At 35.4% G+C, this 23,936-nt stretch overlaps 3 protein-coding genes across 5 annotated transcripts in view; 1 reads left to right on the top strand and 2 right to left on the bottom strand.

Annotated features, from left to right (window-relative positions):
• LOC136025139 (glycine--tRNA ligase-like) overlaps positions 1-14,117 on the bottom strand; it is a 60,651-nt gene extending 46,534 nt beyond the window's left edge. The window contains exons 1-2 of the mRNA XM_065700888.1: positions 13,816-14,117; positions 3,459-3,666 (exon numbers count right to left, since the gene is read on the bottom strand). Coding sequence (XP_065556960.1) covers positions 3,459-3,666; positions 13,816-14,061 — 454 coding nt within the window. The 5' untranslated portion in view covers positions 14,062-14,117. The remainder of the gene's footprint in view (positions 1-3,458; positions 3,667-13,815) is intronic.
• The window catches only part of LOC136025140 (uncharacterized), a gene marked incomplete in the record, with an annotated part of 224,685 nt that overhangs the window by 69,858 nt on the left and 130,891 nt on the right, over positions 1-23,936 (top strand).
• The window catches only part of LOC136025137 (delta-1-pyrroline-5-carboxylate synthase-like), a 127,727-nt gene continuing 126,298 nt past the window's right edge, over positions 22,508-23,936 (bottom strand). For all 3 annotated transcript variants that reach the window (XM_065700886.1, XM_065700885.1, XM_065700887.1), the window contains one exon: positions 22,508-23,397. In XM_065700886.1, the coding sequence (XP_065556958.1) occupies positions 22,727-23,397 (671 nt within the window). In that variant the 3' untranslated portion in view covers positions 22,508-22,726. The remainder of the gene's footprint in view (positions 23,398-23,936) is intronic.

The following is a 23,936-nucleotide window of genomic DNA, read 5'->3' as shown; positions in this document are numbered from 1 at the left end:
ACATGAATATATAAACATCAAAAGCTATAAATACAACACATTATAAATTTACCATCGAACTTTTCTCTGGAAACCCTAATTCGGCTGCTATTTAAAACAAGAGCTAAGAGCTCATATGGCACTTGTGACGAGGCAAGAAGAGCTAAGAGCCAAGAGCTCATATGGTATGAGCTCTAACAAAATTCTAAGAATCAATAGATTGATTTAAAAGGAAATCAGAGGCTTAATGCCGGTCAGGATTTAAAATAAGAGCTCTGAGTCACGATGTCCTTCTAAATATCAAAATTCATTAAGATCCGATCACCCACTCGTCAGTTATAAATACCTCATTTTTTCTAATTTTTCCTCTCCCTTTAGCCCCCAAGATGGTCGAATTTGGGAAAACGACTTTATCAAGTCAATTTGTGCAGCTCCCTGACACGTCTAACAATTTTCATCGTCCTAGCACGACCAGAAGCACCAGACTCGCCAAACCCCTCCCCCCAACTCCCCCAAAGAGAGCGAATCCAGTACGGTTACGTCAATCACGTATCAAGGACATTCGCTTATTCTATCCACCAAGCTTCATCCCGATTCCTCCACTCCAAGCGTTTTCCAAGATGTCCCCCTCCAACTCCCCCCAATGTCAACAGATCTGGTCGGGATTTAAAATAAGAGCTCTGAGACATGAATTCCTTCTAAATATCAAATTTCATTAAGATCCGGTCACCCGTTCTGAAGTTAAAAATACCTCAGTTTTTCTAATTTTTCCAAATTAACGCCCCCCAGCTCCTCCACAGAGAATGAATCCGTTCCAATTATGTCAATCACGTATCTAGAACTTGTGCTTATTCTTCCCATCAAGTTTCATCCCGATCTCTCCACTCCAAGCATTTTCCAAGATTTATGTTTCCCTCCTCCAGCCCCCTATGTCCCCGGATCCAATTCGAGTCGAAAATGGAGCATCTGAGACATAAGATCCTTCTATATATATCATGTTTCATTAAGATCCGATCTCCTATTCGTAAGATAAAAAATACCCAAATTTTCACGTTTTCCAAGAATTCCGGTTTCCCCCTCCAACTCCCCCCAATGTCACAGGATCTGGTCGGAATTTAAAATTAGAGTTTTAAAGCACAGGATCCTTCTAAATATCAAATTTCATTAAGATCTGGTGACCCGTTCGTAAGTTACAAATACCTCATTTTTCCGAATTACCCCCCCCCCAACTCCACCAAAGAGAGCATATACGGTCCGGTTATGTCAGTCACGTATCTTAGACAGGTTTTTATTCTTCCCATCCAGTTTCATCCTGATCTCTCCTCTTTAAGTATTTTATAAGATTTCCGCCCCCCCAACTGCCCCCCAATGACGCTGGATCCAGTTAAGATTAAAATAAGAAACCTGAGTTACGAGGTTCTTCTAAATATGAAGTTTCATGAAGATCCGATCACTCCTTCGTAAGTTAAAAATACGTCATTTTTTTCTAATTTTTAGAATTAATCTTCCCCCCCCCCCCCCCAATAGAGCGGATCCGTTTCAATTATGTCAATCCCGTATCTAAGAATTCTGCTTATTTTTCCTACCAAGTTTCATCCCGATCCCTCCAATCTAAGCGTTTTCCATGATTGTAGGTCCCCCCCCCCCAAACTCCCTATCCTAAATAATCAAACCGTTCTATCCTAACTTCGGCTTTGTATAGAACCCTTTAAGTATCATAGAAACATAGTCACACTTTGGAAAGATTATATTATCTATAGTTTTCACTGGATCTTCTCCACAGTCTCCATAGTACTACTAGAATGTGGAGAAAATCTTGGATCATTTAAGGAGCTTAACCATATTCATGACTACCTTAACTGGCAATAAACACAGCTTGACTTAAGCATGTGTAAGAGTGGGGGTGTGGGGAACTCGGGCTCATACCTCAAAAAGATCTCAAGACTTTTACAATATTTTAAAGCAACTTCTATGGAAAAATTAAAAATTTTTAATTTTTCAGAATTACCCCCCCCCCCCCCCAACCACCCCAAAGAGAGCGGATCCGTCCCGGTTAGGTCAATAATGTATCTAGGACTTGTGCTTATTTTTCCCACCAAGTTTCATCCTGATCCCTTCACTCTAAGTATTTTCCAAGATTTTAGGTTTACCCCTCCCAACTTCCCCCCCCAATGTCACCAGATCCGGTCGGGATTTAAAATAATAGCTTTGAGACACGATATCCTGCCAAACATCAAATTTCATTAAGATCTGATCAACCGTTCGTAAGTTAAAAATACTTCATTTTTTCTATTTTTCCGAATTAAATGGCCCCCACTCCCCCCCAGATGGTCAAATCGGGAAAAAGAATATTTCTAATTTAATCTGGTCCGGTCCCTGATACGCCTGACAAATTTCATCGTCCTAGCTTACCTGGAAGTGCCTAAAGTAGCAAAACCAGGACCGACAGACAGACCGACAGAATTTGCAATTGTTATATGTCACTTGGTTAATACCAAGTGCCATAAAAAACTACCAACAATTTTTTTTAACTTCATAAGAAAAAAGACAAAAAAAAGGGAGGGTTGTTTTACTTTTTTACACTCATACACGATTCATACCTTCCTATAAACTCACAAGATTCGATCCACTGAACATCCATTTGCCCCCTCCATTTTTTACCATCACTTATGTGCACTATCGTTCTTCTACATTCAAAACCAAACCTTCCCAACTCTATTCTTTCTCTTCTATTCCAAACATGCAATTCATCACTATTAACAAAAGAACTAGCTCTCTCGTTTCACCTCCTAGAATTAATGCATTCCATTTAATTAACCTTATCTTATCTTCCTAAGAATTCAAAACCATTTCATGGTCAATAAAAACATTAGAACATCTGTTACTAAATTTCATCATTACATTTACACTCGCAAAATCCTTGCATCAGCCCACTCACCACAATTTCGTCCCACTATCCACTCACCAACTGGTCTGGATACAGCACTATCTCATGAATAGACCAACATAAATTCTTTGACAAAATGCCTACATGGTACAGCATGCATTTTACCAAATAACAAACAAAAATTCCCAAACGGCTGCTTTCTTTTTGCATGAAAATTCACTTCCTCATTCTTTTCCTCTAAATATTTATGTTTTACCTCAGATACTCAGCACCTTTAAATTCTTCATCTCTTGAATACACTACATCACCTCCCGAATCTTCACTAGCACTGTAAAGATCATTTTCTGTTTTTTATCACTTTCTGCATATTTTTTAAAGTCGCTAGTTCTGGGATAACATTTAAGTCACCTCTTCAATTTTTCTTGATAATCTAAAACAGAATATGTGCAAATGTCTGTAACTATGCAGGAGTCTTTAAATATTTAATTTCAACATTTACAACAAGTTTTGACATAACTTACTACAAAATAAATATGGTCTATAGCTATGATTTCTTTTTCAATGTTTTCAACTAGAAGCTGAGCAACCTTACCTCCGTATATTTCGAAAGATTGGTCATAGAAAAACCTTCTCTTCAAAAGATCTTCCAGTCGATTTCGGTCAAGCAGCTCAAATCCTATTGGTGCTAACTCTAATTCTTTATCTTCCAGAATTTTCTTTCTTGCTCTCAATTCAGAAACTCCCTTCTTGACATCAGAGTCTGGAGCACCAGATTCCTTCAGTTGTCTGACAATATCTCCCTAAAAACAGTGCTTAATTGCAACAATGAGACAATTAAATAGAAAAAAAAAAGGGTTGTTTTTTCAGAATCTAAAAAAAAATTCCCTAAATTTTCGTGCTTCTTGTGCTAAGTTTGGCTTTTTATTATGTTATACCAAAAAATAACTGTGCTCACTAAGGTGCATTTGACTGATTTCGTCAGAAGGAACTAAAGAAAGACTGTGAATACATTTTATTGAATGGGAAACTTGAACTCTCCTAAACAATTGTGTTGGTAAAATAAATAATTTTTGTATATTTTCAGAGCCCAGGTTGTAAGAGAAGCTTTCTATATGTATGTTAAAAAGATTGCAGTGCTTATAGTAGGAATAAATGTTCTCAAAAACCTTCCTCAAAACCAAATTTTGTATAAACTTAAGTGTTAACATTAGCCACATTTGCATAGTTTTATTGAAATTTGAATAGGAGATACCACAATATTCTGAATAGGAGATACCAAGATATACATCCCAAGAAAGCACAGTATACAAATCATTCATTTTAGGGAAGGTTTTGGAGAATGTAACTTTCCTTTGGTAAAATTTCAAGAAACTCCAAAAGATTTGAGGATATAGGTGGCCCTGATCTCCTTCTCTTCCCAACACAAACTTCTCACATACTTGTAAACCGTCCTTTCTAGGAGAAATGGAACTCTAAGGAGTGGACTTATAAGGTCAAGCAAGGTATTTTCAAGCAACTTTTTCATATAGTTTCCAAGTTTCAAGACAATAAAGATTAGCTTGCATGCAAATAGGTCCAGACCTTGTCCAATTTTAACACAGGATCAAGTTCAAATCCTAAGAACTACTAAATAATATAGAACTATTTATTTGTCTGTCAGGATTCCTTTGAATATATGGTTAAAACAAGAAAATATGGACATCAAACCCAGGCATAGAAGTAGTCAAACATGTGTGACATTTTGTACTTGTTGTTGTTGTTTATTTGACGTTTGAACGAATCAACCGCTCGTATACGTGCGATCCTCTTTTGAAATTTGGGCTTATGAAGCCACGTCACTTTGAAAACACACAAATAAAATTTTGGCAAAAGCCACGTCAACTCTTAAGATATCTTGGGAGAGTACTAGGACGTCATTTTGTACTTCATCCAATAATATTTCTTATATTTACGGTGTTTCAAGCTGTATCAAATACCAAAACTGAAAAATCCTTAAGAATCAGTCAAAAGGAATAACAAAAGAGATTTTTTTTTTTTCGGTGTTTCATGCAGTTATTTACAATCCTTCCTGTTTCTTTTTTTTGTTGGCCTTTAAATTAACAATATTATATTTAAAAAAAAAAAAAACTTTTTTGTGCACTATTTATATTCATTATCAATAGAAAATGGTTCATCTTTAGTTCAGAAGGGCTTTTGTTATCTTGAAAAGTTTTTTAGCTACATAAATATTGTTTCAGGAACAGTCCTAAAGCTCAAATTAAGGCCGAATTTAAAACAAATGGTCAGATCTACACTGTTGGGGCTTCCTGTCCCTTTTGTTTCCTTTTTTTAAATAAATGACCCAATTCCCTTTTCTTAATTACATTTGCTTATTATACAATTTTCAATTATAGGTTTAAGTCTCGTTGCTAAGCCAGTGGTGTTGCAATAAGTAAACTTTTGGGCTAAAGTCTATTTCTATCTTCCAGGAATTAACCCTTAATAGTTAATGGTATTCAAAAAGTGTTTGATTTTAAAACTCTCGTTTATAGAATTGGTCAAGGTTAATCTAGGGTCCACCCCTACACCAAGTTCTTTGCACAGTAGAGGTTATTTTGGTTTTAGTCTGATTTCAGAGTTTATATTTTCTACAATTGTGAAAGATTATCTTCCCCAAACCCAGGCAGGGTAGAAAAAGAGTTCACGAGAAATACCGTCATTAGTATATCAACAGGGAGGGGTCTGTTTATCCTCCAACGAGATCACTAGAGATACTAGTGGTGACAAAGGTTGTGGGATCCTTGGCCCAGAGTTAGGCCCTTTTGATCGTTTGATCACGTTACCATTCCCTAACGAAATCGCCAGCGGCAGTGGTGTGGCGTTAGAGAGATCAAGTAACTTGGAGCCCCAAAGCAACAAGTACAGTAGTACCCATGGTGGTCCCAGTATGAGCCTGCACCTTTTTCCTACTTCTAAGACTTTCAACATTCTGACAACAGATATAGCCTTTCTAATTTCTGAAGAAAAAAAAATAGCTAAATCTTGACTTTACTAGTATTTTTCTATGTCTGCAAAGAAAGTTAGTTTTGCTTTTCCAATGATGTTGTGAGAATTTACTAGACATGGAAAGTAAATCTAGCCTGCTAGTGGAAAGGATTTCCAACAGTGATTTCCAGTCCCAAATTCATATTATTACACACATCTCTAAAGTAAACTAGGAATTCCACAGTTTTTTTTCCTTTTTTAATGAAGTATAGATTCATGAATGAATAAAATTTCTAAAAACATTGCAGATTCATAGCTCAGTTACAATTTTGTTGAGGTAAGGGAATTAGGACAAAGAGCTGTGATCAACTCCTTAAGTAGTTTCATTTTTCAGTTAACATTGTCAATAATTTCAACTAGACAGTCCTAAAATGGCGCGTTTTTCAACTAAGACTTTACTTTTCATGATTTTTCCTCATATTTCTGTCGAAATATGAGGAATAATTACATTTTCAATGAGGCATTTGAACTGAATTATAAGTTAACTTTCCATTCTTGTTTAAATCAAGGATCCAGTGTGATTAAATCCTTTAAACTTGGAGCATAAAGTAAACTCTCTCATATTGGGGATAACTTTTGTAATCCTTAATCAAACCCACACGGCAAACCGAAGGAAAGGAGCTGGTAAAAATACTTACATACCCCTTATTCACTTACTTAAGACAAGGCACAGGCTACTCAGCACATAGAAGCTGCTGGATCAGTAAGACCTGCAGTACTTGGCCAGTGACTAATTTTGGACAGATATCCTGATTAAAAAGTATTTTCCTAAATATAGACAACAGGCTCCTAATCTTGGACATTATATATAAATATAGGTTTGGATAATTAGGATTAGGCTAGTTAGGTCTAGCTGACTGATCTTGGAAATTTTTTAAATTTGGAGAAATGGTAAATTTCCACTTCTGAGCTATGAATTAAGTCTTTTATTATTCTTTTCTTTCCAAATATACAACTTTTTTTTACACACAAGTTACCCTACAGTCTAGCCTTTTTAAACACAATTATTCTGCTTCACTAACACTTGATTTAGATTAAATCAAACAGTTCGTGGTAACGAACTGTAGTAAGGAGCGACCCGGCTCAATAGTAACCAAAACTCTAAAAAATTGAATTTTGATATCAATAGCTACATCAAAAGAATCGCATTTTAATGCTGATTTTAAATATATAAGTTTCATCAAGTTTAGTCTTACCCATCAAAAGTTACGAGCCTGAGAAAATTTGCCTTATTTAGGAAAATAGGGGGAAACACCCCCTAAAAGTCGTAAGATCTTAACGAAAATGACACCATCAGATTCAGCGTATCAGAGAACCCTACTGTAGAAGTTTCAAGCTCCTATCTACAAAAATGTGGAATTTTGTATTTTTTGCCAGAAGACAAATCACGGGTGCGTGTTTATTTGTTTTTTTTTTGTTTTGTTTTTTTTTTCCAGGGGTTATCGTATCGACCAAGTGGTCCTAGAATGTCGCAAGAGGGCTCATTCTAACGGAAATGAAAAGTTCTAGTGCCCTTTTTAAGTGACCAAAAAAATTGGAGGCCATCTAGGCCCCCTCCCACGCTCATTTTTCCCCAAAGTCAACGGATCAAAATTTTGAGATAGCCATTTTGTTCAGCATAGTCGAAAACCATAATAACTATGTCTTTGGGGATGACTTACTCCCCCACAATCCCTGGGGGAGGGGCTGCAAGTTACAAACTTTGACCAGTGTTTACATATAGTAATGGTTATTGGGAAGTGTGCAGACGTTTTCAGGGGGATTTTATTTTGTTTGGGGGTGGGGCTGAGGAGAGGGGGCTATGTTGGAGGATCTTTCCTTGGAGGAATCTGTCATGGGGGAAGAAAAATTCAATGATAAGGGCGCAGGATTCTCTAGCATTACTATAAGAAAACAATGAAAAATAAACATGAAAACGTTTTTTCAAATGAAAGGAAGAAGTAGCATTGAAACTTAAAACGAACAGAGATTATTACGCATATGAGGGGTTCTAAAAATACTTTAGCATAAAGAGCGAGGTATTTAGGAGGAGATAAATACCTTGCTCTTTATGCTAAAGTATTTTTAGTAATTTCAACTATTTATTCTACGGCATTTCTGATTCAGGGGTCATTCTTAAAGAATTGGGACAAAACTTAGGATTTAGTGTAAAGACCGAGGTATTAACGAGGGTACAAACCCCCTCGTACACATAATAAAAATATAAGGTTATGAAAGTTTGTTACGTAAGTTAATTCTTAAGTTACGTATATTTTTTACTAATAAAAACGTTCGTTAAAAATTAAAAGTTCTAATTGCCTTTTTAAGTAACCGAAAAATTGGAGGGCAACTAGGCCTCCTTCTCCACCCCTTATTTCTCAATATCGTCTGATCAAAACTAAGAGAAAGCCATTTAGCCAAAAAAAGAATTAATATACAAATTTCATTTTAATAATTTATGTGCGGAGAGCCAAAACCAAACATGCATTAATTCAAAAACGTTCAGAAATTAAATAAAAAAAAATAATTTTTTTAGCTGAAAGTAAGGAGCGACATTAAAACTTAAAACGAACAGAAATTAATCCGTATATGAAATGAGTTGTCCCCTCCGCAATCCCTCGCTCTTTACGCTAAAGTTTGACTCTTTGCCACAATTCTACTTTTTAAAACAATTAAAAGCTTTGGCGTAAAGAGCGAGGGATTGCGGAGGGGACAACTCATTTCATATACGGATTAATTTCTGTTCGTTTTAAGTTTTAATGTTGCTCCTTACTTTCAGCTAAAAATTTTTTTTTTTTTTTTTATTTAATCTATCCAAGATTCAGTCTATCTGTCTTTTACCAAGTCTAAAACCTACATACTTTGTTCTAACTTTAAGATCCTGTGTCCAAGATTTAGCAGCATTTTGAAGATTGACCTTAAGCTTGAAATATGTGTCCAAGATTACAGTCTACTATTGTCTATCAGCATATTAGAAATTCTAACTGTTGTTTATGGTTAAAATGTTCAAGTTAATCACATAGGCTACTTACTACATGATTTTGATCCAATGGTTATACAAATCTAATGGTTAAACAGCCCACTTTCTAGGTGGTATTATAGAAATTTTTAGTATGATTTAACTGTTTTTGAAGTGATGATTAGCTGTTCAACTACTGGGTGTCTTACCCAAGGCTATATTAAAATGTTCAGAAGACTTCATAATTTATAGATTTTCTTTTTGAAGAGTGTGAGTGCAGCACTAATACCTAATAACTAAATGCTACCAGCTTGGGCTATTTATTTGCACACTTAGAGGGGGGAGGGTAAATGAAGAAGTCTACTTCTTTTTATAAGTGGCCTAAGTATTCTAAAATACTTTAAAGTAGTTTCTAAATTTAGTAAACTTCAAAGTCAGGAATAAGGTGTCCCTTTGGTACAAGCCTAGAATTGGGGCTGTTGAGAAGAAAACATGTTAATAAAACAATTCTTACTTCATAATAAGCAGAATAATTGTAGTTAGCACATCTTTACTGTGATTCCATTTTACCTCCAATGCCACTAATGTGCAAATATATAGCTTAAAATATATGTTTCCCATGTCTTTTTCTGTTAGGAGGGGGGGGGGGTAAAGTGGGCTATAGTGGAATTGCTTTCAAAATTTGTTAACGACAATTTTCAATTGTCTTCTTCACATATTTCCTTTTCCACAGTCCTGATTCTTAGCTTATACCATTACTTTCGCTTAGGGTTCATTCAATGGCTTTTAATTTGATTTCTGACTGAGATTATCATTATACTTGAGAGAGCATAAAAAGACACAATTGGTGTGTTTTCATAGTCTCTTTATCAGTAAGCTAACATAATCTGATATAGGATGAGATACCCTGTTGTTAAGACAGCTAAACATCACTTCAATAGTCATATCACTATAAAACCTATTTTACCACCTAGACACAGAACTGTTTGACTGTTGAATTTGTTGTTGTTTGGGGTTTGATGTGTTCCACCAATAGGTTATATGCATTTGTATCACTCTATTGTTCCATACCTTATATAGTCACTAGCTTACTTGTGTGTCACTTCAGACAATATTCACTGAATTCAAATATGTATAAATTGTCTGGCTATTGGTAGGGGTTATTCTCCTGCAGCTATTGCCTGTGTTATAGAACAAGAATAAAATCATAAATTTACACTTTGTTTAAAAGCAATTATAGTGCAAATATTGCACATTTATAATCAACAGTACATTTATACTTTATAACATGTGACATAGTACACAGATAAACAGATAATATACAAGTAAATAAAATAACTAAAATAAATTATATAGAGTAAACAAAATTAAAAAAAAAATTAAGGGACTGAAACAAACCAGTAGTCTGAACAAATTTACCCAAAAAGACTTGTGCTTAGCTTTCTAGCCAAAGGTGGTGAGGTAAGATGACCCAGGACAGCAAGCATGGTGAATACATTAAATGACTTCCTATAGCAATTCCTTAGTATGTCTTTCCTTGTCATATTTTCTGCAGCTCAAGTTGAGGTGGTACATGTCTTCATACACTCCAAATGTGTTGTAGTTGAGGGTTGAGGCCATTTTTCATTAGTTGATTGTTTTTCATGGCCACATCTGAGACAAAATAGGCATTTTGAAAGGATATGGAATGGAAGATACATTTCTTTTGAAGGTTTTTTATAACTATAGAGATCTAAGATCTGGGTATGTGAAGAAAGGAGCCACATCTCTTCTTCATCAAAATTTTTTAAACAGATTGAAGACAGGGATACAGGACCAGTAATATGGGTTTGATGAGACCCAGTTGAGAGGCTTTTTTGCAACCAAGTCTCCTAGTTCATTTCCTGCTATCCCAGAGTGTGCAGGAACCCATATAAATAAAACTGATATACCCTTTCTAGATATTATGTATGTTTTCATGTGACCATGTTTTCAATCTTGATGGCAACATTTCTTGCTTAGTGCTGCTGGTGTGAAAGATAATTCAGAACTGACAGTGAATCAATGCAGACAATTTACTTCAGGCATCTGACATCCATTTGTCCTGAAGAGCAAACTATACTGTCATGAGCTCAGCAGAAAAATTTGTCAGGTTACAGAGTATACTGTAGACTCTAGAAGGTATAAAAACTTACAATTGCAAGTTTTTCACATCTTTGAGCCATCCATGTAAACTTTGGTGTAGTCCTGATATTACCTTAATTCACACTTCAGAGTGAATTAGTTGCAAGAACTGTGATGCTCCATAGTTGATTATGACAATAGATCCAGTTGCTGTGTTAAGGTTAAGTGACAAGCCATCAGGACTAGTACTCGTGCTGGGGATTACCATGGCCAAAATGAAGAGTGAGGCTTTTTGAGATGCTGAAGGACAGAAGCCACTTATCTGCCCATGCTTTAATTTGGTTAAGATTGGCTTGTAGGCTACTGTTGTCTGCAATACCAAAAAGCTTGGAGTTGTTAGCAAAAAGAGTCAGGTGTTTTTTTGTTTCAGATACCATGTCATTGATGTAGATGAGGAATTTTGCCACCAAGGAAGTCCATTAGCCAGTTGGCTAGCTCTTTTTTAATGCCCACAGCTATAAGCTTGGAGCACAAACACCTATGAGAGATTTTGTCAAAGTCTTTGGCAGTGTCTAGTACAATTAGGTTGACAGGGAATCCTCTGTCATGAGGCTGAGTAATTAGCTTGTAAGTTTTGAGTAGGTTGGTTTTGCCTGACTTCCTAGGAAGAAAACCATGTTGTTTGTTCAAGATAATGCTGTTGAAAGCAAGCTGCTTGAGAGGTGAGTTGTCAACAATATTCTACCATCTTTCCTAGGAATTTACCTTTCATCAATGCTTGGGGATTCCTCCTTTTTTGTGATGCTGATTAGGAATAATCAATTCAATAATCCCCTAAGAGGCACTAGAAGAATCATTATTTTAGTTAAAAGTCAGTTTGCCATTCCCCATAAATTCTTCTGCATCAGGAAGGCAATGGAATCTCTGGAAAGAGAGTATCTTATTTGACTTAGAGTGGGTATCAAAATTATATTGCCTAATGATTTCTTCATTGATAATGTATTTTTTAGTTTTATGTTCTTTGCAAAATATCTTGCAAGGAGATTTCTTCTTCTGAAATGAAGTGATTGGATCCCTAGTTCATAGTACATTGCTGCAATATGAGTTGATTTTAGGCAGCCAAGAGCTCTTTATAAAATTGCATGGAGGGTTGTGTTAAGCTTCCTAAGGAGACATTTCTTAGCAGATCAATAGATAAATGATCAATGGTCTACTTTGGATATGACCACTGACTTCACAACAGTTGCAGCAAATGCTGTGGGGACTCTTTTTCTTCCATGGCAGATTGTGTTAATACAGTTTTAGCAAATTCTAGACATGTTACTTTTGGCTATTTTGAAAAGGGGTTTGGAAAATGAAAATTTTAGCAGTGAATCCGGGGCCAGAAAAACACTCTAGGAAGGTATTTTTAAGTTACTATCTTAACCCTCTTCTGATTTTTAAGTTTTACAAATTTTCTTATATGACAGGTCTATTGGCTGTTGGAATTTTGTAAAAAGAACATTATACCTTAATTTCAGCTTCTTTTTCCTGGGTTTTAGTTGTGAAAATGTTATTTGTTGTTGTTGTCTGTTATTTGAGTAGATTTTTAAGCCATATCAATGTTTTTGTTCAATTTAAGAAATGTATTTGCCAATCTTCAAAGCCTCATAAATTGGGATTAAGCAAAGCTGTGAAGCTCAGAATGCTTTTCTTGTACTTCATTTAAGCAGAAGACTGTTTTGCAAGGTTTCACTTTCATAACATAAAGATTTTTAAAGATCAGAGCCTATAGAAGAAGGGAGGTAGGTACTTCAAAATACCTTCCCAGGGCAAAATTTAGTCTGTAGATCTATTCCTGAAAGTTTTATTTTCCTAACCTAGCCCCTTTCCAAGACAGCAAACGATAGCTTGTCTAAAATTTTACCAAAGTTTTGCTGTTGTTTAAGACTAACAAACAGTTTATCCAAATGGGTTTCCTATAAAAACTTTTGGTAAATTTCAGCTCATAGGAACTGTAAACATTCTGCAGCTACAATCACATTTTTACATATCTTCTGCCTTTTAAGAGGCTGTCTACAAGTATAAAGGGTCTCTCCCCATAACTGTAATATCATTAGCATAGAGAAAAGGCCTTCTATCTAGAACATTATCTAGGCTTATCTCATGACAAGGCCAGGATTTACATATAGGCCCCCTGCCCAGGCCTAGGGGTATAAAAAAATATAACAAGCTTTCATTTTTTTTTCTTCAAAACAAAATCTGGACTGACATATTTATCATCAAGAACCAGTTTTGTAGTTTGCTGATGCACAGACTACTGTCTAATCACAGAAAAGTGATTTTAAAACAACACAAGAATTCAGTAGCCTCTTAGGCTCTATAACAGTTAGATGTCACCTAAGAATGGCAGCCAAGAGCTCAGTATCACCTCTCTCTTGTGTTAATTTTAGCTTATCACTCATCAGTTGCTTTCTGTTCAGGGCTTTCACTAGGTTATCCCTGAACTTTTGGGAATTTTTCTGTAAATCTCAGTGTCTCCCCTCCCCCCTTAAAACATTACATAGGCACCAGAATGCTTGTGCCTAAGGTGTCAAAGATTTAAATCGAAACCTGTTCATGACAATAAACTGAGAAAATCAGGCTAACTGGCTTGTTGAATTTTTCCAGATTGGTTTAGGCTATTAAGAATGCATTATTTATAGGCTATGCAAGGGTCAAAATGGGAAGATTTTATTTAAAAAGAGCACAAATGGGGACTAAATGGAAATAACTTTTCTGATTCACCTACAGGCTAGTGTTTCTTGGTAGGCCTACAAAAAGGAGGAATCTTGGTAGACTACATAATCAGGCTACCTAAGCAAAGAAGTAGCCTAGCATATTCTATTAATAAATTAACAATTACCTGTTCCATTACTGCTAGTCTCAGAGGGCCTAGTGTTTCTTCAATTGATGGGTCTGTCATGATTTCACTAATGAATGGATTTTTGAAGAATACCTTCTTTTTTTTGGTTCCCCAGTTAGATTGAAATGAAAAGTTAAGCGAAAGTTTTCTATTACTGTAACTAAGCGGGGGTGACAGTAGTTTGAGAAAAGCAACTTCTCCAATCTTTTGTCTTGACCTGATCAAAAAATTAAATGCAATTTTCATCAGCCAAGAATAAGATTTTTTTCTTTTTCCTTCTTCCAAATTGGGACTTTACAATTTGTAGAAGCCGACTTTTTCTCTTTTGGTCGACAAATGAATATGCCAGAAATAGACAAATAAGAACTTATAATAAATTTTATGAAGGGTACATTTTTAATTTTTCCCATTGAATTTTGATAGCCCACAGTACTGAAATCGCAATTACGCCTTCTTTATTAATAAGTTTATCTCAATTTTTTCACTTTAAAATAATTTGGAATTTGGAACATTCTTGATATGGCCAAGCCGCGACCATGCGAATTGACATCTAAAAAGTTTGTTGATCTGCTTCCTTACTAATAAAAGGATGAATGCTAAAACTCTTCAGGATTGACCTTGAATTATCTTCCTTTGAACTCCAGCTAGAAAAACTTCTGCTGAATAACTAAAGGCTGATTAGTGCGTAATAAGGCAGTTTAGTCCTTGATTACCGCCTGAAATTTTCATGGTCGAGTAGGAAGAGGTGAGATAAACTCTTAACAGAGCTTTGTTTGTATAGAAAATCATATAGGAATGTTTTCAGTTTTCTTATTTAATATATTTGTTGTTGTTTTCAGGAGTTCCTCCCACCTTTAGCCCACGGAGCAGACTTTATACAAACGTATGTATTTATGCCTCGCCGAAATTATTAGGCTAAATTATTGAGGAGGAAATCACGGTCAATGTTGGTATTACCGGAACAATTTTTTTGGGTCATGAAACTATTGTTAATAGATGTATTTTGAATTTTTGAACATCTTTTCTGTCTTGCAAAACTACTGCATACTCACTGTTATGGAGTTATTCCTGCCCAAATATTCTTGTATTTATGCATATAGAATTCCGTTCATTTCCGTTTTCGTTGATCGGAAATTTGAAATCGCTAACGTTTTAAGACCAAAAATTGCTCTGTGGCTTTTAGAGACAATTTTTTGTTAGGTTAGGTTAGGTTTGCGGTAGTTTTGCAAGAGAGAAAAGATGTTCAAAAAGTCAAAATGCGTCTATCAACAATAGTTTCATGACCCAAAAAAATTGTTCCGGTAATACCAACATTGACCGAAATCACGCGTTCAGATTTTTGAAATAACGAAGTAAGTTCATTTTTTACTCCCCCGAGAAAATTCTGCCCTATAGAATACTTCCCTCCGCTCCACAGAAAACTCAATCATGTGGAGATTCCCTCCCAAACTCTCCCCATCCCTGGGAAAAATTCACCTCGATATCCCCTCTCCCAAGGAAAATTCCCCCAAAAATGATCTTAAGTATAACAGTTCAAAATAGGGATGAAACCTTTTAATCGACAGTGAACAGATATAAAATTTTAACCAGGTAAAATAATCGTAGTTAATCGTAAAATAAAAGTTATCTACGTAAAATAATCGTATTCATAAATTTTAAAGTATTAAAAAAAATGCTATGACCGCTAACTTACATGTAAAGCGTAGTTTGAAATATAGTATCCACAAAATGTGAGTGATGTGCACTGAAGCAAATGTTAAGCACTTGTTTTCAGGGTGATTTCAGTTATTGCGAAAATAATTCTAAAGATGAAGATGGCCTCGGGGGGATGCATACCCACAACTTTAGCAAGATTGTACTCAACAAGTTTTTAAAGTTTCTCGGCGATTAAACAAATAATGTAGTGTTGCATATAGGAAACAGAAACATCCATTTGATTTTACACAAATAGATAATATCCAATTTTTATTACACGCTTCATTTAGAACCCTTAAAGGGAATCTGAAACTTTTTTTTCTGCTTTCTCTCAAGGGCAAGTTTATGTCGGTTCCGGCTGAAGCTATAAGACGATACAACGTTCAAATTAAGAATGCATACAGTCAAGAACAAACTCAAAAATGTATATTTTTTGTTTGAGATAGGATGGTGTGCATGGCAAAAAACACGGTATACTAAAACTGGATGTTGCTGAGTCCTCGTTGAATTTTGGCTCATCTGGAACTATTTTTTCAAAATTCTTGTCTTTGGTTGCCGGTGATGAATACTAATTTTATTTTGATTATCCCTCATTAGAAGCTACGATCATATTTTATGCATAATTGGAGAGTTTCTGAAGTGCTTTTCGGTAAAACTCTAGGTCCCTTATCTAAAGGGATATGCTGGACAATTGGGTTGAAATGTGAATACGACATAGTGTCTAGCCTAAAGGGATATATAGGCCTAAAAATAAAGATTTGAGGCGCTTGGAAAATTTTTCTCTTGCAAAAAAAAAAAGGTTTTAAAAATAATTTTTGATTATAGCGATCTTTAACAGCGGCTTTTATTTTGAATCAAAACCAAGTTGGTTGACCGAGGTAAAAAAGTTGAGAGCCATGGCTGATTCGAGAAAAAACCAAGAAGAGTAGTCTGAGTGAGAGGCAGTACTGGTATAAACCTTTTTCAGAATTGTATGAAAATGATTTCATTCCGCTTATTGATAAGTAAGTAACGAAGAACGATTTACGTATAATTTTTTCCTTTCTCTCTCAGGGAAGATGATTTCAAACCAATGGTAGTAGAAACTGCAGGTGGGCTTATTTGATCGGAACTCAAAACTTTTAGTGCCCTTTTTAAGATTAAATAGAGATTAGAGGGCAAATAGCCTTATCGTAACCCCCTTTTTGTTGCATTCGTCCCAAACAGACCCAATCAAAATGTTGAAATGACTATGTTGTTCACCATGGTTGAAAGGTCTAATAGCTATACTTTCAGGGTTTACTCGAACCCCACAGCACATGGGGCATGGGTTGTAAGTTATGCAAGTTGACCATTGCTAAAATATAAAATTCCCTCTTTAAAAATTAAGATATAATCTTGGATCTCCAAAAAGCCTAAGGGCATTCAGATCAAGCTTTCAGGGGATGTTAAACTAACCTAAAGGCACTTTGTGCATATTGTTACAACTAATGCTACTGATAGTACGTTTACTGCTTTAATTAAGGCCAGAGGCATTAAGGTGAAACTTCAAAGGAATATTGTGATGGATTTTTACCCAAACGAAAACACACGTAGTGCTTGTACATTATCAAAAGGGCGCATCAGCAATATTTCAGGAACAGATTGGAGTATTCAATAGAAACTTTTAAATTATGTTAAGGGGAACTGTCCGCAAACAATAACAGTCTGGTCCTTCTCTTCTCTACTAAATGCCAGAATAATCTGATTACTCTGATTTACATGAGCGTAAGATGACCCAGCTTCGTTAAAATTCTTATGGGGGCTAGCCATCTCATCATGCATACGTTTTCTTGTCTGACCATCAATAACCGTCCCCTTTCAATCTTTTTTGGACTTAGAAATTTTTTTGTGCTTTGAAATTTGAACTTAAATTTGAGAAATTAAAATACAAAAGATCATTGAAATATTTTTTATTACAGCCTAATGATTCAACATCACCAAAAAGACAAAGGAGCAATGATTAATTTGAACTTGACGATTTTTAGGGAAGAGAACATAAAATCCTCTGACAATCTCCAAAAATGTCCTGACGAAGTCCAATGAAAATGCAAGAAAATTTGAAAATTTGTAGAAAATCTGTGGAAATGGGTAGCGGTGACAGGGTTATCTTGAGATTTAAGAGCTTTCAGAATTCACTCCAACAGAGTGACAAAATGGTCCTTGACTGCGAAGCCAAACTCATGGATTTGTGCAACCCGTCAAATTTAAATCATTTAAAAAACATGAAGCTATTGCAGTCTCTTGTGCCTATGCACAAAGAAACTCGTGTAATACCATGCAATTAGTAGAGGTTATGAGATATCGAAGGGATGGGTGGATTGTATCGGCGCAGCCATGACAGTGCTTATTAAAACAGCAAATAATTCGATTTCTCGGATGCAAAATATAGCCTATCCAATAACCCTATCATCAGAAGATAAGCTGCCCATTAAAGATAAAGAAATGTGTTAGGTTTGTAAGGGGAAATTTTTGTTGAGGGTAATGAGGGAGGGATGTCAGCCAACAACCTTGATCATTTGAGTAGCCCAATTTTATCGGTGGGGGGGGGAGAATAACTTATGTGGAATAGTCCATTAATCATATTTTCAACGAAGAACAGCAACATTTTCTACCAGGTTGTAAGCGCAGTTCGTGTTAGGGTTTGAAAGTCATTTACCAGCGTTGGCATGTTTGCAGAGGGGTGAAGTTGTCAATGGTGCATGGGTAGATGGTTCTTTTTCATATAATATCATACCCAAGTTATCTGAGAAGCTGCTGCTCTTAGAATTTAAATAGAAAGAAATTTATAAAGGTAATACGTGCTTAAAGGAAATCTGTTTTTTTTTAGAAACCTATACTTTCTTTTCCAAATCCCTACGTTAATTAATTCAAGTACAGAAAAAGCGACCAGTTTAATAGTTTCTTCCTCCTTAAACAGCACTTTCCAGATGATTTAACGCATGATTTATTAAAATCTAAGGGATGCTCTCAGACCACGACAATTGGGTCATACACGGGACTATTACAAAACTCGTTCGTCAATGTCAGGTTCGTCAATGTCAAGTTTGCTAAGTTGTTTTACTATGTACTAACTCTGGTTAAAGAAAATTATTTCTCCGGTTGCAGCGGATTTTGCATCCTCCACGCTAAATAACTAGGGGACTGACAAAGATTTTAAAGGAAACGTTTCACAAAATCTCAGGTCAAGCGCGCGATCACTCTATTCAGGTCAGAAACAAAAGACATCGCTCGTGTTGAACAAGAAAACGAAACCAAGAAAAAGAATTGTTAGAGCGAAAAAAGATTTCTTTTCCTAGATTGAGATGATCTATCTACCCTACCAGGAATCTCATTCAACAGTCACCTCATCTCTTAACCTTTTCAATGCAGAAAGTTTAGGCGTCAGTGTTAAACATGGTTACTACGAACAATTCTACCCACAACGACCGCTTTCTGAAAACATATTTTCTAATTTATTCCAATGAAGACTACTTCATAGATTTATCATCCCCATTTATAGATTTAAAAGTTGTGATAAGAAAAAAGTCTGACCATCAAACTCCCACCGCTACCAATAGACTATCCTATGAACACTATATCCTACAAAATTTCTTGTGACAAATGTGTGTCTTTATAAATCGAACATTGGTGAGCATTAGCAGCTGTCTATCAAACTGTGAAGGCTAGATACTATTTATGCTGATGACTCCAAAGTCCTATAAGAAATTGAGAGGTTTGATGAAAGAGCTATGATTATAGACAAAATGTTGATATTGATAGCGAGATCACTTTAGCGGTAAGCAAGGATTATTATTTAGTTGTTAAATTAAATCATAAAATATTTAATATAAAAAAACAACAGATTGTAAGTTTTGCTCCTTTGGCAATTGAAAAATTAATAACCACTGTAAATAATGTCAAACTACTCGTTCCTCCCACAATCAACAACATATTGCGATATGTTCAAGTAGCTACACCAACACTTTATTTATCAATGGCGAAATTTCTTCAAAACCTGCTTCGACATTTGTAAAAAACACTTGATAAATTCTATAGGACCCTATACGAATTGTCAATGCAATTCCTGGATCAAGATGCACCATTATTTGAAAGTGTCTTAAAACGGTACAATGTTCACAAAAAGCCAGTAACATTGTATTGGACTTGTCTAGTACTCAAGATGTGAGCATTGTCCAAACTGGCACTGTGCGTTTAGAGCTTACCTCTGCCGAACCATTGACAGACAGTATTTCATTAATCCCCCTAAATCAATTTCAACCCTATTGGGAGATTATCCCCGACAGTATTACTATATTAGACTTGGTACCATGAACACACATTAAATGAATGAAAAAGATTTAAAGTGCTAGCCTATGAACTAGGTGTGGCTAACCCCTTAAAAGGATCAGTCCCAGACAGCTAGATCTAGCGCAAATCAGCCACACGAGAATAGATCAGTTCATTCATCAAGAGACACCATTGCTTATCCATTAGCAAACCTGAGATAACCTGAGATAACTAGCCTCAGCCGAGCCACAAGCTTCAACTAATCAAATTTTTGAAATTTTTTCTTACCTCTTAAAATGTGTTATCGACCAATACGAATTTAAGGATAAGGATATTTAGAATGCTGATAAGACAGTTGCCCAGACTATCAAACGACTCAATGAAATTATAGGTGAGAAAGGGGCTCGCCAAGCTAAAAAAACAACATCAGATGAGAGGGGTTAGACTGTTTGTGGCGATAGCCATAAACACAATCAGAAATAGCGTTCCTGTGACGTTTATATTTCCCAAGGTGTATTAAGAAGTGCTTTATTGCAAGTGGGCCACCTAGTTGTGTTGGTACATCATACACAACAGAGCAAATGAGGAGAAATTTTTTTACGAGTTCATAAAGTACTTTCATTACTACGGTCATTATTTCATAACTATTTACACTTTTATTACTATAGCGTCATTAAAAAACATGATTCTCATCTCTCGGTTGACATGTTCGACATTTATAGGGTCAATAGTATTGTGATGTTGTCGTTGCCACCACATTCTTCTCACCGTTTTCCACTCTTGGACATATCTGTCAATGGGAAACAAATTTTAATTTGCTGCAGTAGATGACAGGATGACAAGTAATTTAGGGAGCTTTGTTACAATCGAAGACATTCCTAGGATAAGCAAAACCACTCTTCCTAAAATTATAACGCCCAAGAACACAATTTTGGGATTTTATGGATCTGGCATTGTACCATATAATCGGCAAATATTCATTGAAGATGAATGTTTGCCAATTTTTGTCATAGACATACCATTGCCAGCTAATGAAGATATTTTGATCACTGGAACAATCATCGATGCACATAGCTCTTGTTCTGATCCATCAACTTCAATCCCGACCGTATAGCCAACCTCATCAGGTGTTGTCACCTGACAAGCATTTTGGGCTTAGTAAACTTTAACTGGTTCCGAAAGCTGGCAAAAAGCAAACCAAATGAGGAAGTAAAATGCCCTCTGAGGTCGGCAATTTCAACGAGCATGCCTGTCAAGAAAAGATTGGATATAGAAACTAAGGGAAACGAAAAAAGAAACTATCAAGGCTGAAAAGACCAAACCAAAAAATGAAACAGAATCTAAAAAAATGAAACCAAGAAGATGCTCCGTATTTGATTTGTTGGAAACTGTATTCTGAGTCAAAATGTGGTCAGGATTGGATTCAGTGTGTTGCATATGAGAGATCGACACATATCGCTTGTTAAGAGGATAAGAGATCCAACACATGTAGAAGCAGCATTTCATATCTGAAAAGACAATCCAGTAATTTAGACTACTATTACAGCCCTTAGTCGATTGATGGGAACAGCTATGTTTGAATTTAGCATTTTCCCGCTATAATTTGAATTGTACTCAATGAAAACGTTTGTATCTTGATTTACACCACCAAATTATTCCGATCATTTCATAATATTAATTTCTCTTTCCACAGTTTCAATTTGCCTCATATTGATATCAACTTGCCCTGATGTGGGTAAGTTGATACACTTCGGGCTGTACAATAAACGAAATTACTATACCTTTACTGCTTAGTTTGTATGAAAATGAAAATATTTTTTGGTAACAGAATGTGTAAACTTTAAGAATCATTCTTTTATGGTGAAAGAATGCCAAGCACAGCTTGGCATTATTGATTTCAATGGAAATCCCCTATAGTTCCATTCCTCGTCACATAAAAGTGATTACTTCACGAATAGAATATTTTCTAATCGATATAAATCGATCTTAAATACAGGGCATATTTTTAAAAGTGACGTTCATATTTTATTCCGTGACTGTCTATTGAAGCATCTAGCAAAAAATTTAAATGACAGTCAAAACAGATACCTGTAAAAAAGGCATAATTTTGGGTGCACGAGATAGTAAAAGGTTTATTATAAAAATTCATTAGAATAAATATAAATTTTAAATTGTTAGCTTCAGTAGTGCAAAAAATTATTTGTCAATGAGCAAAGTTAATCATGCCCTTGATCATTCATATCGATTGATCTAATAGTTTAAAATTTAACATTTTAAGTTTTAAATTTGTATTTAAGTACACACATTTTAACAACAATTTTGATTTGTAAAAGAAATTTGAAAAAAATATATGTATTTTGGCCTTGGTGAGTAAATTTTTCAACAAATTTTGACTTCTAAAGCACTAAATGCCACGCATCTATAAGTAGTAGCCTAAAGAATTGGAAATAATAATAATATACAGTGACTGAAATTTCAAACTTTTGAAAAGATGAAAAAGACTCTAATCCCCTTGGATTTCCCTACCTTAATATGTATATAAATTTAAATAATGATTGTATTGATGATGAAATATTCTAATGTCCTAAACAGTTTTCTGCTTTCCCAAAAAGGCTATCAATGAGGGTTTTGTTGCTTCCAAGAGTAAGGTTGACATATATGTGTATATTTTTTCAGGGGACATGGTATCTGCTCGATTTACACACTAGAATAAAAGATAGAAGAATATTTAATGTAAAAACACATAGTGTTATAAAGCAAAATTCTTTCCAGAAAAAAGGAAATAATTATAGGCTATGTTAATAATAATGAATAAATACCAAATGCTCCAATAAGACTGGCAGTTGATCAAGACTTTGGAATTCTTAATTACTATTTGTGGCAGTTGGGACCCATCTTCCATATCATTAATTAAAATTAACAAAAATCATTAATTACAATTAATTGGAGTGTTGGTGGTATCAAAAACTTCAGTAGACAGGGATAATGTCTCGTGAGTAAACGCTTCTTTCCCTGGGCCAAAATCCGTAACAGCCTGTCCCTGGCCTTTCAGCACCCATTTCGTTGTCAATAGACCTTCAATTCCGACTGGTCCACGGGCGTGAATGCGAGCAGTACTTATCCCTACTTCTGCTCCAAGACCAAATCTGAATCCGTCCGCAAATCTTGTTGACGCATTGTGAAAAACACATGCACTACATACACTTCGTAAGAATTCATTTGCCACTTGTTTATTTTCTGTAACAATTGCATCGGTATGTCCACTGCCATAACGGTTGATATGTAAAATAGCATCTTTTAAACTATTTACTACCTCGACTGTGCATTCAAGTCCACTGTATTCAAGTTTAAAAGACTTAGCAGGTGGTGGACCAAACGTGAGGCGCCGGGAGAGAGATGGACCAGCGTTGATTTTGACGTTTTCAGAACGAAGCATGTCAATAATATCTTTGAAGAATGATTGATTATCAGCAAGGTCTTGATGAATAAGTAATGTTTCCATTGAGTTACAGGCTGCTGGATAATCACATTTTGAATCTCGTATTATCTTGATTGCTTTTGCCATATCTGCTTCAGCATCCAGATAAACATGACAGATCCCTAAAAAATGAAGAAATAAGATAAGAAAGACATAAATTTGCTGGAAGTCTTTAAAGGTTGTCAAAAGTGCCAGAGGCCAATTTGTGTGTGTGTGTTCAAATCTCGTTTAACTGACACAAACTTTGCCTGGTCTTGTTGGTGCATGTTTTGAGTGCAAATAATAAATAATTTAAAATACAGCAAATAATAAATTTTTCCACACATGCTTTAGTAGGTGCCCCATGGTTCCTGTTCTAAAAACTTTCGAAGTTTATGTCCATCTTTGTTATGAATATCTTGCGGAGGTATGAGGCCTCCAAAAACTTCTTGTCTGTTGCATGGGCTAACCCCCCGTAGATTCTTTAGCTGATAATTATGTAACTGCTTAAGGTGGTGGGCATTATCAAGTACATAGTTGATTATATGGGGAATCTTGCTATGAAGTCGAAAAATGTCACGATATGAGGTGAAATTTCGAAGATGTTTTTTTACGTTTCATATATTTTATAGCGAGTATTTACCAAAAGATGATGATACCATTGAATAAGGTTGCCAAAATT

The sequence above is a fragment of the Artemia franciscana genome, chromosome 3 (assembly GCF_032884065.1).
Source record: "Artemia franciscana chromosome 3, ASM3288406v1, whole genome shotgun sequence".
Classification (NCBI taxonomy): Eukaryota; Metazoa; Arthropoda; class Branchiopoda; order Anostraca; family Artemiidae; genus Artemia; species Artemia franciscana.
This window is presented reverse-complemented; position numbering and strand designations above follow the sequence as displayed.